The 13,031-nt window shown below is 49.6% G+C and overlaps 1 protein-coding gene across 1 annotated transcript; it reads left to right on the top strand.

Moving 5' to 3' along the window:
- Nucleotides 1-1,521: 1,521 nt before the first annotated feature.
- Nucleotides 1,522-11,916, top strand: nrps12 (nonribosomal peptide synthetase fmqA; the record flags this gene model as incomplete). The annotated part of the gene is made up of 1 exon (XM_057213810.1): nucleotides 1,522-11,916. The coding sequence occupies one exon, from the start codon at nucleotides 1,522-1,524 to the stop codon at nucleotides 11,914-11,916; it is 10,395 nt and encodes a 3,464-aa protein (XP_057075693.1).
- Nucleotides 11,917-13,031: the final 1,115 nt, after the last annotated feature.

The following is a 13,031-nucleotide window of genomic DNA, read 5'->3' as shown; positions in this document are numbered from 1 at the left end:
GTTGATGTCTAAGGCATAAACATGAAGGCCTAAGGACAATCAACTAAACTTAAAGAAAGGATCAGTATAGGTATGGGTATTTCTCTCGATACATATGAAATTTATAATATCGAACCACCAGAGGTTAACAGACCGATAGTAAAAGCGAGCTTTAAGTTCTTTATCTTACTATCACAACAAATATATCAAATCAAAATATATCATATTAAATGTTAAATTGAAATATATGGCGTATAGTGTATCAGAATTGACCGAAATGGAAAAAGAAGATTTTATAAGGTTCAAGATTAACTGCATGTGAGATCTCTCATTAGTCACATCCATGTACGGAGTACGTATGGCTACCTCGGTACCTGATAGTCTATGCCTTCCATAATAACTAGTAGTCTAGTAATCTCTAATCTCCTTTCCTCCATTACCTTTATATTATTTTGTATGTCTTCATAATCTCATCTATACTGTAGACTCTAACAATTAGAATGATTAATGTATATATGCATAAGAAATAAAAGAAAGGTTGAAATTAGTCTACAGATTAAACTTAACATGCATGCTTCGAGGGAGGGAGCGGTGAGAATGGCGGTCAGGTTGTATCTAATGAGAGGGTTGTCCGGTGGCATACAACATACTTAGTTGCCCTGTTAGATTTTGTCAAAGTGCAGGGTTGCATACATGGATTTACATGGTATTATGCCATGGAGATCACGTGACTTCGAGTACTGGATATACCATACTAAAAGTGCATATTACCATTAGTCATCATTACCGCACAGATTGCTGAAATAGCGGGTTTTGTCATTTTAGAAAAATCAGAGTTCTCCATATCAGCCCTGAGGTGCATACATTTCAATACGTCAGATTTCTGTCAGATTTCCTTAGTCTCTTTCTTATTCTGTAGCTTAACTTTCTCAACACTTCACATCTCACATTGCACCCATGCACTTCGACGTCGACCACGTAGACCACCTCTCCTAACATGCCCGTAATGGTCCTTGCCAAGGCTTAATACTGAGCTGAACCTGCCAATAAGATCAAGGAATTCATATACCTATTGTCAATAGACTCGAAAGAGATGATTTTACTGTATTTTGATTGGGCATGTCTTTGTTCGTATGGCTAGGTAGTGACAACCCTTGCCTACGATGGGTACGGCACAGTATTTGAAAATGCTACGTATGCAAAGATATAACACCATGAAAAAGGAATTTTTCATCTAATCGGTGTCTATTTACTTAAGAGACATACATGTACGACCATACTACCAATTCTGTATGTAGTAGTGCATCATGCGTACTACGTCTTCTTTTTTTCTATCCATGCCCTTACGTTCTCAACGAAAGCAGTGTACCAAATATTGCAGAAGACCTATCCAACACTAACCCTAGTTTTTACATACTACGCAACCAAAAAAAGTGTAGATTATAAGATGTTAGGTTTAATATTGCACATGTATTCTACTTCAATCTCTTATATCCCAGTGCCTGCGAAAAAAAAAATCGACTCTCAACCATCCTTTGCTCAATGGCTGACTCTTGCTTATTTCCCGCTCTCAATGATGGTGTTTCCCATCCTCGACACGCACAAGAATCTGTGGACATTGACGGGGCTGCCGTGGAAAGGCTCATTCTTCACTGCCAAAGTACACAAGCCCCTGTTAAATCCTGCCTTGCAACCATTTGGGCTGTTATCCTTGGACAATACACAGACTCTGATCGACATGTTATGGGATTCACGAGTTCAGACGCCCAGGCCTCGGACTACGGCGTACAGTACGTGATACGATTAAAGGAAACGCCCACAGCCTTGGTTCAGACATTGAATGAAGCCGATGGGTGGGAAGTGGTTCCTTGCCCCTCACCCTCGTCAATGGACTATAATACAGGCATCTGGATTACCGAAACCAGTCTACCAGATGGAACTTCACTACCTCCCTCATGCGATATCCAATTGGCATTCGAACGATCCGCACAATGCCCCCGCCTGAGATTGGAATATCGTCTCTGTGCCCTCTCCCGAAGATACGCTGTGTTTCTAAAGGAGGCCGTCAGTTGTGCTGTCGAATCTGTCATTGAAAACCAACACCTGACGCTCAAAGAGATATCGACCCTGCAATATCCTGCCCACTTTCAGCAAATTCAGCAATGGAACGCCAACCCCGTATCCAGGCCTTCAACCACCATGATCCACACTCTCATTCACCAACACTCTATCCATCGGTCCGCCCATGTAGCTATCAATGCCTGGGATGAGAGATTAACGTACGCCGAGCTCGACATGTTGTCCTCACGATTATCCTTGGATCTACAAAGCCGAGGGCTTGGTCCAGGTGCCCTGGTGGCAACTTGCTTCGGAAAGTCCGCCTGGGCTGTTGTTGCCCTTCTGGCCATCAACAAGGCTGGATGTGGCTTCGTTCCTCTCGAACCGACCCATCCGGAAGCTCGCATCAAAGCCATCCTTCAGCAAACGGAAGTGTCAATTGTGCTGGTTGACTCCACCCATCACGAAACTGTCTTGAAAAGCCTCGTTCCTATCCATGTGACCATTTCAAAGAGATATATCGACAACATCACCCATGATGCTGCTTCTTATCACGCGCCGAGAGTCGGGGCCACCGATACGGCCTACTGCCTTTTCACCTCGGGCAGTACAGGAGCACCTCGCGGTTGCTTGATGAGCCATGCAGCTTTTACGAGCATTGCCAACCATTCCTCGCCTTTGCAAATTGATTCAACCAGCCGCACTCTCCAATTCGCGTCAATGACCTTTGGTATCTCCCTTATCGAGATATGGTGTACATTGAGCTGTGGTGGAACGCTCTGCATTCCATCGGAGAAAGATCGAAACAATCGCTTAGCTGCCGTGATGCGGGAGATGGAGGTCAACTGGGCCCTTATGACTCCCACCACTACGCAGGTTTTGCAGCCTGCCAACGTACCGGCGCTCCGCACCCTAGTTATTGCCGGGGAGCCTCTTCCAAAGGCCCAAGCTGATGTCTGGGCGTCTTCACTTGGTTTATTCCAAGCTTATGGGCTCACAGAATGGGCTGGAATTTGCGCCGTGTCAAAACAGATTAAACCATCCGAGCCCCATGCGACCATCGGACATTGCGCGGGTGGACGGCTCTGGTTAGTGAGTCCAGGCAATGCTCACGTTTTGGCTCCAATCGGCGCTGAAGCAGAGTTGTTGGTAGAGGGTCCCAGTTTGGCGCTGGGATATCTTAATGAACCGCAGCGCACGGCTGAGTGTTTTATCGCCCCTCCCCAGTGGTACGAAGCGCTGAACCAAGATTACAATGAGCCCCAAAAACTATACAAGACTGGTGATATTGTGCGTTACCGCTCTGATGGGAGTCTTGAGTATCTGTGCCGTAGAGGAACACAGGTCAAACTGCGCGCACAACGCATTGAACTGGAGGAGGTCGAGTATCATATTGCCCAAAGCGCTCCGGATTTGAAGAGAATTGTTGTTGAAATCGTTCAGCCCAAGGGTTCTGATAGCCAGCCGACGCTAGCTGCCTTCCTCTATCCTGCAGGTTCCTTGCAGCTTAATGGTGACAAGTCTTCGCCTCCCCAAACGACAGGTCCAGAGGACGGGTGGTTTACGGTTGCTAATGACCTCCTACGTTCCACTATCAAAGATATTCCCGTGAAAATCGGCAAGGCATTGCCATCGTACATGGTTCCGCAGCTCTTTCTACCTTTGCGACATCTACCCGTCACTACTTCGGGCAAGGTGAATCGTCGCCAGCTTCGGGACATGATTCGACAACGGGATCGGGCATGGTGGACGTTACTCACGCAAGAAAGAAAACCAATCATTGGCCCAGAAACGGATGCTGAGGTTCTCGTTCATACTTGGGTCACTCAAGTCTTAAAGATCGCACCTGAGCATGTGGGAATGAGCGACGACTTTTTCACCTCGGGAGGCGACTCGGCGTTGGCTATGAAACTGGTTGGTACGGCCCGTCGTAACCTTGTTCAACTACAGGTCATTGACGTGGTTTCTAACCCTATACTCGCTGATCTTGCGCGCGTGGTAGAAGAGCGGGTTGGTATATCTCAATCTTCTACCATGTTCTCCCCGCCCTTCCATCTTCTCCGGCAAGAGGGAATGAGCGAAGCAGAGCTTAAACGGAACATCAGTCATGCAGCAAATCAATGCGGCGAGGTTCCAGAAAATGTCGAGGACATGTATCCATGTACGCCGATGCAAGAGAGCCTTATGACTCTGTCTAGTATCGATGCAGGCCTTGCGCTGGCCGTATTCCACTATCAGCTTCAACCAGACGTGGAGATTGACCGTCTGAAGACAGCCTGGCAACAGACGGTTGACGCAAACCCCATCTTACGATCACGTATTGCCAATGCCGAGGGTAATAGGACGATGCAGGTGATTCTCAATCCCCACGCGGTTCAATACGCGTCATTCCCTGCGTCCAAAGAGACACTAGGCACTCGTGCAATCCTTCCTGGGGACGAACTGGTCACCGCTAAAATCCGAACAGAGACCGATGGCCGCTCCACTTTTGTTATCACTATTCACCATGCCATCTGTGACCGATGGTCAATGACCAACATCATGCGTCATGTTGAAAGGGCTTACTGCCGACAACGTATTCATCCCCCACCATCGTTCGCTTCCTTTGTGACAGAAACGTCTATCCAACGCAAGGATAGCCGGGTCCGTCAGTATTGGCGGGAGCAATTGGCAAGCGTAGATGCGGTGGCCTTTCCTTCTCTTCCAACAGGATACCGCCCCTTGCCGGACAGCCGACTGGAGCAATCAACGACCCTTCCAGCCCCGATTCCACAAGGAGCAACGGCATCTAACTTGCTTCGCTTGGCTTGGGCCATTGTCATTGCAGCCCATACCTCGCACGATGATGTTCTATTCGGTACGATCGTGTCGGGACGAGGCATGGCTCTTTCTGGAATTGAGGAGATGACAGGACCAACCATTGCAAACGTCTCGCTGCGCATCCAACTGCGACGAGAGGAGCAGATTGATCAAGCACTCACTCGGCTTGGCAAGCAGTTTCTGGCAATGATTCCTAACGAGCAAGTGGGCATGCAAACTTTATCTCAGGATGAGGACAAGGCAATGGCGGCAGCCTGCAAAACCAACCATTACATGGTCGTGCAGCCATACTGGGAGCCTCCTTCCCAAAGTCTGTGGACTAATTACGATGCCGATTCCGCCAGAACTGGAGGATTTTCCTCTAGCGCCCTGACTCTCACGTGCTGGCTTGGGAGACACCCTCGAGAGATTCGGTTTGAGGCCAATTTTGACGAACACGTCATTCCCACCGAGACTGTTTCGCAACTGCTGGATCAGCTACAACATGTCCTACATCAAGCAGTCTGCTATCCGCATCACAAGATTCATGACATTTCTGTAGTCACAGATCGCGACATGAAGCTTCTTGAGCGGTGGAATGCGCGGACGACTCCCCTACCACCGGTCGACTCCGTTGGGGAAATCTTGCACCTTCATGTCAGTCGGCAACCCAATGAGCTGGCTGTCTCAGCCTGGGATGGTGACTTGACGTATCGGGAGCTAGACGTGCAGTCTTCCTTCTTAGCGAAACGACTGATCAGCCAGGGTGCAACACCCCACGGTTTTATTCCTATTCTTTTGGGCAAGACGAAATGGACACCAGTAGCTATATGGGCCACGATTAAGATCTCTTCAGCATTCACCCTGCTCGATCCTACTCTTCCCATTGAGCGGCTCCAGGTTATATGCACATCGCTGCAAAGCCAGATCCTGATCTCATCCTCTCTCCTCCACAACCAGGCCGCCACGATTGACCAACAGCTTCTGTTGGTAGATGCAGAGCAGGGCTGCGAGGGTTCATCTGGGGAGCTGAATGAACTCCCAAACGGTGTTGCTGGTGGCCAAGAAATTCTATATGTGGTGTTCACATCAGGTTCTACTGGAAAGCCCAAAGGCGTGGTTATTGACCACCGGGCATTCTGCGCGAGTGCCTTCGCACAAAACTCCATCCTTCAAGTAGGAAGTACCTCCCGTTTCTTCCAGAATGCCTCCCATGCATTTGATATCACCATGACGGAGATTCTGAGCACCCTTCTAGCCGGGGGATGCGTCTGCATTCCATCCCAGAAGCAGTTGCGCGATGAGTTTGTCGACACGGCCAACCGGCTTCAGATCACACATCTGTACCTCACACCTCCGGCTGCTCGCACCATCGACCTGTCCCAATTGAAATCACTCCGTTGTCTCATGCTTGGCGGAGAATCTATACGAAGGACAGATGCCAGTTGGTTAAACCAGCTTACATACCGGGTAGTCCATTCGTACGGCCCGGCCGAGTGCTCAGTTACTGCCACAGGACGAGACTCACGACCCAACGATCTTGGCAGCAAGTCAATTGGGTTCCCACTGGGTTGTCGATGCTGGGTGGTGAATACACACGATCCGCAGCGCTTAGCACCGATTGGAGTAGTGGGTGAACTTATTATTGAAGGACCAATTGTTGGCCAGGGGTATCTGAGGGATCCGGAACGAACAGCACAATCCTTTATTCCGCAACCGGGATGGTTGCGCGCTTTTGGTCCTGCCAACAAGGACACCGGGGCAGTTTACAGAACAGGCGACTTGGTCCGTTGGCGCAACGATGGATCCTTAGACTTTGTCGGGAGACAAGACCTCCAGGTAAAGATCCGAGGCCAGAGGATTGAGATCGAAGAAGTCGAAAAATATGTTCAACATCAGTGGTCCTTCACGGGCGAACCGATAGTCGGTCTGGTCGGTTTGGGGCCCAAGAAGACCCCTTCCCTTGTCGCCTTCATTGGGCCGGATCAGGGTGCCAAATTACCAGGCGTCGACTTGATATTGCCCTCGACAGAGGCATTCAAGACACAAGTTCATGAGGTGAAACAGGGACTTGAGAGACTTCTTCCACCTGCGATGATTCCGACTTTGTTCCTGGCTGTACGGGAGATTCCTCTTAGTGCAACCAGCAAGATCAATCGTGCGCCTTTGTGTGACGCAACAGAGAAATTGTCGATGGAAGAGTTGCAACTCCACCGAGAGGAAAGTCAGGCCAAACGTTCACCAGTGACAAGCAGTGAGAAGATCCTGTGCAAACTTTGGGCCTCCATCCTGGGTATCAGTGATGACTCCGTGGGTCTCGACGATAATTTCTTCCGCCTCGGTGGAGACTCCTTGAGTGCCGTTGATCTCGTTGGTTCTTGTCGAGAGCATGCTCTTGACATTACTGTCTCTGAAATATTTTCCCATCCAACCCTGGAAAAGCAAGCAGAACACCTGCGAGAAAGCTCAAAAGTAACCTCATCAGCGGTTCCTCCGCCATATTCACTTCTGCATGACAAAGATGCTGTGATTCGTATAGCTGTTGAGCAGTGTCACATCCCGCAGAACCAAATCGAAGACATCTATCCCTGTACCCCTCTACAGGAAGGTCTCCTGGCCCTTACGGCGCGGGACCCGGAGGCATATATCGGACAATGGATCTATCGACTGCCTGACGGAGTTGATTTGGAAAGGCTGCGTGTCGCGTGGGATCGCGTTGCTCAAGCGCATCCAATTCTGCGTACGCGTATGGCTCAAGCTGCTGATAATCGATTGTACCAGGTAGTTTGCAGAATTTCCATGCCCTGGAGAGTATGCAATGCTATCAATGAGGATTACCTTGAGAATATCCGGGCCCAGATGACTTCCAGGCAATTCCAACCAGATCTAGTCGCCTGTCCAGCGCAAAAGAATGATTCGCCTCGACTAGTGATTACCATGCACCATGCAAGCTACGATCAAATTTCCTTAAGCCACCTTCTACGAGATGTTCATGCTGCTTATCAGGGCCAGGCTGATCTCGTCTCTCGGCCATTCAGTCCTTTGATCAGATATATCCAAGAGAAATCCGACAGCTACGTTGAGTTTTGGAAAGAGGCGCTGGCTGGTTATGACGGCACACCATTCCCAGATCTACCCGCTCCGGACTATCGGCCAGTACCGTCTATGGTTCTTGAGAGGCAGTGGCAGCTCGGCTCCGTTGCTGCTGGGCGGAGCAATGCCACATTCACAACCAAGATGTATCTCGCATGGGCGATTGTTCAGTCACGGTATCAACGCAGCGAGGACGTTGTGTTTGGCGTTACCATCTCTGGCCGCTCAGCCTCCCTGCCCGGGGTCCAGCATATGACCGGTCCCACGATCGCAACTATTCCTCTTCGCCTTCGGATGAGTCACGATCAGACTTTATCGGATCTCCTGCAAATGACACAAGATGTGCGAGCCGCGGCTATTCCACACGAGCAGACAGGTATCCTAAACATCGGCCGGTGTGGCCCTGCTGCGGCCATAGCAACACAATTCCAGACTCTGCTTGTTGTTCAGCAAGTTGCTGAAGCCAACCCAGCACATTCTAGTCTGCTGGAACTTTCGAGATCTGTGACAGGATGGACTGCTTTCACGTCGTACCCTCTGCTACTCACATGTACTTTGTCCAAGGACAGTCGAGTTTCAGTCCAAGCGAGCTTCGACCCGAAAATCATCTCGCCAGAGCAGACTGATCGGGCTCTCTCCTACTTTGAGGAGACCTTCGAACTTCTGCAAAAGCAGGAAGGCCGTCTACTGCGAGATGTTCCGAATGTCAGTCGGCGTGATTATGAGCAAATTATGCGATGGAATAGCCGCCCGATGGTTTCGAGCGCGGACGGCTGTGTTCACTGCTTGATTGTGGAGAAATGTCTCGAATATCCAACCACTCTAGCAGTTTGCGCCTGGGATGGTACGTTCACCTACGCAGAATTGGATGAGCTGTCATCCAGCTTGGCCGATCTTCTCATCACGAAAGGAGTCAGTGTGGGAACGTTCGTGCCACTTTATTTCGAAAAGTCGCGATGGACGACAGTAGCCATCCTAGCAGTGATGAAAGCTGGCGGTGCATTCGTTTTGCTGGACCCCTCTCACCCCACGGCTCGTTTGCAGGACATCTGCGAACAGCTTGGCTCTTCAGTTCTGGTGGCGTCTGAGAAGAACACTGCCCTTGGTAGCGAGCTATGCTCCCAAACAGTCACAGTTGGCGATCATCACCGCCAGTGCACTGATAAGAGGCAGACGAGCGAGTTGCATAGTTACTCGAACGATCCAAACCGCGCACTTTATGCTGTTTTTACCTCGGGATCGACTGGCAAACCCAAGGGCGTGGTCATTGAGCATAATTGCTACGTAACATCGGCGTTAGCCCACATCCCACTCTTTAGACTAACGCGTTTTACTCGGGTTCTCCAGTTTTCAGCATACGCTTTTGATGTGAGTATTATTGAACACCTCAGCATCTTGATGGTTGGTGGTTGCGTGTGCGTGCCCTCTGACGCGCAACGCTTTGAAGGGCTGGCCGACGCTGTTGAGACTCTACAGCCCAACTATGCTCTGCTGACCCCTTCCTTTGCGCGGTCTATCGACCCTGATCATTTATCGTCTTTAGAGGTTCTTGTCCTTGGTGGAGAGAGAATACAGGAGGTTGATGTACAGAAATGGGCTCATCGATTGCATTTAATCAGTGGCTACGGTCCGGCTGAATGTTCGGTTGTTGCCGCCATCCAGGATTCTTTCAATGATTCAACTGATCCCAGCAACATTGGATTTTCCTGTGGCGGAACCTGCTGGGTCTTGGATCCCGACAATCCGGAAAATTTGAGTCCTATTGGTGTGCCAGGAGAGCTAGTGGTTGAGAGCAACGCTGTCGCCCGTGGGTACCTTGGTCTACCCAACAAAACAGCAGAGGTGTTCATCTCGCCGCCATCATGGCTTCAGAAACTACGATCAGGCTCTCCCAAACGACTGTACAAAACTGGTGATCTGGTGAAATACGCGGAAGATGGCAGCATGATTTTTGTGGGTCGCAAGGACACGCAAGTGAAGCTTCGTGGCCAACGAATGGAACTCAGTGAGGTCGAAACACGGGTTCTTCAATTCTATCCCAGCGCTGCGGATGTTATTGCTGAGGTCTTTGAATTGAATGGCTCAAAGGCGCTGGTTGCGTTCGTCTCATGCCCGTCAACAAAGGCTACAACCCAGGATCCAGATGAGCCTACTTCTCTTTTCTATTTTGGTAATGACGAGTTTAATGCAAAGGCAGCCGAAGTGCAGTCAGAACTAAGCCAGGTTCTACCAGGCTACATGGTTCCCTCCGTGTTTCTTCCTTTGACGTTCATGCCTCGCAGTCCTAGTGGAAAGGCGGACCGTCGACGCCTACGGGAGACAGCCGCTGCATTGTCCCACGAGGAGATCCTCTCCTTCCGATCAGAAGCCCCCAATAGCCAAGCTCAAGAACCATTGACGGATGCTGAACGCATCCTCCAATCTGTCTGGGGCAAGTTGATTAGGCTTCCGCTGTCAAGTATTAGCGCTACAGACCAATTCTTCCGATTGGGAGGTGATTCAATCACTGCCATGAAAGCGGCGCCAATGGCTCGCGATCATGGCTTGAATATCTCGGTTGCCGATATCTTCGACCATCCACGTCTCTGCGACTTGGCTCGCCTCGCCACCGAGCAGCGCCATGTCGAGACTGAACAGATTACTCCGTTTAGTCTCTCGCCAGTTTCCAATCCCAAGCTGTACATTCACTGCCTTCGTGCCCTTGGTATTGCACCTACCGACTCTAAGGTGTTGGACATCTTCCCTGCGACGGCGGGGCAGTCTTTCTTCCTGACACGACGGACTACCCACTTTTACAACTTCACCTTGACCGGTCAGGTGGATGTCGTACGCCTTAAAGCCGCATGCAGCACTGTCTTTGACAAGCATAGCATCCTTCGCACCCTCTTCACTTACAATGAAGACCAAGCAATCCAAACCATTCTCACTGGGATGAAGCTTCCCTTCCATAATTACGAAGGTATTACTAATTTGGCCGAATTTAAGTCGTCTCTATGGGCGGCTAGCTCTACCAATATCGACATTCTTCCAAGCGTGCCCACTCAGTTCATTTTACTCTCAAACCAAGACGGCCAGCGGCATGAATTCATGATTCGGTTGATGCATGCTCAGTGGGATGCCCTGTCACTCTCCGTATTGTACAACGACATTGCTCTCGCCTACAATGGCCAGTCTGTCACATCATCGACAGATTTTTCAGACTTCCTCCGAAAACGGGCACAGCAGCCACGAGAAAATACCTTGAAATTCTGGAGCGACCTACTCAAGGGTTCAACTCTGACTCCCATCCCAACTCTTCCGGGTGACACTGAAAAAGAGGCCCGTCTCCTGTGGACGAGCCAAGACGTGACTCCATCTCCACAACCGCCTGCGGGCATCACCATGGCTTCTCTCGTGAAGGCCGCCTGGGCATACGTCTTGTGGGAAACCACAAGCCAAGAAGATATCACTTTTGTGCAGACAGTCAATGGCCGAGGTCTCCCACTGAAAGATGCCGATCGTATCCTGGGATGCTGTCTGAATTTCATCCCTGTTCGAGTTCAAATGCAACACTCTACCTGGAAGGTGCGCGACCTGCTCCAAAAGCTCCAGGATCAGCATAGCCAAAGTCTGCGTCATGACACCGTTCAGTGGTCGGATATGGTAGAACACAGCACCTCCTGGCCGAAAGGAACGGAACATCAGTCCATTGTGCAGCACCAGAACTTTGACTATGATTACAGACTTCCCCTTGACGGCCTGGAGAGTTCTTACTCTGTGGAGCACAACTTTACAACTCATAAAGAGCTTTTCGTCTTTACATATCCTATGCCAGATCGCCTCACTGTGGAGGTTTGTATCTCCTCGGCGATCATGTCTGAGCCACGCGCTCTCTATCTTCTGGGCCGCCTTTGTAGCACGATTGAATTGTTTGCAGGTAATTTGGACACTCTGCTTTGTGATTTGCCTACTGGTGGAGGCCCGCGGGTGTCTGAATATCTGATTTAGACGGTATCTATCCCCATGAATATGAAGGAGTGAACACAAAACGAGGAGAAGACCGATACATAGAGCGCTCCGAGCGACAATGAAGCAACGGACCTTTGAATCCGCATTCCACCTAGCAAGTAGTTCCACCAATGTATCTGAGATCTAAGAACGAACATGACCGCGACAGCCTCTCTGACCGCTTGTTGCCTGCCTAATATGAAATGTAGAAATCTAATCTACGACGTCCGGAGTAAGCACCACAAAAGGATGTTGACACATAATATTCGAAGCAAACAGCTTGGCGATGTAGCATGTTGTTATTATTTGTGTGCTTCGGCTTATGCCCCAAACTTAAAAAGAGGCTGAATGCAAGCAAGCAATGCATTCCTTCGACAGGGATTCCCCGAGCCGCTTCTAAGAATAGACGACAGCGTTCAAAATTCACAAGAAACCAACAAATACCAACAAATACCATCTACAGCACTGTCTACGAAGGAATCATTTATGAACGCCACGTTACAGTAATACCACTTGTTGCGACAGCAACATAACCCGTAAAAAGGGATCCACCTCTACGACAGGTTTCGACCTCGGGAGACGATACGCCTATCCACCAGCCACTATCGTGGACAAGCCCTAGGTAGAGTTCAAGGTCAAACCGCCAAGACACGCGTCCCAGGATTTGCTGGCAACGGCTCCCGAGCGACCCGTCGTATGTTCCAAATAAACACCAAATACGCGAAGGGTGAAAAGAAAAAAAAAATTTCCTCGTGTTCGAATTCGTGTGGATTGGACCCTAGCATGTCAGGGCTTGTGACTCTGGTTACTGGATTGCCGAAGTGGGTTGAAACAGCCCTTCGATGAAAATTCTGGAAGCCACGTTGTCCCATGGGAATTGGATGTGGGGTCATTCAGTTCCAAGATATGGAAAGGCGTTATTTTTAGCCCTACCTAGGTAGATCTGCGACATATGGAACCTGCTAGATATCTAGCGAATGCTTTGCGTTCTACTCCGTAAATAGTTGGCATATAGTGCCATGTGGATTTGTTTGGTGGATGTGTGGGGATGTATGGTAGAAGGTAGAGGAAATGAGTGCTTCGGATAAATTAGTTTGTTGGTCATCTAAACTTTG

The sequence above is a fragment of the Penicillium verrucosum genome, assembly GCF_028828655.1.
Source record: "Penicillium verrucosum strain IBT 35672 chromosome Unknown utg000001l_segment0_segment0, whole genome shotgun sequence".
In the NCBI taxonomy this organism is placed as follows: Eukaryota; Fungi; Ascomycota; class Eurotiomycetes; order Eurotiales; family Aspergillaceae; genus Penicillium; species Penicillium verrucosum.
The sequence above is the reverse complement of the archived record's forward strand: the minus strand, read 5'-3'. Positions and strand labels throughout refer to the sequence as shown.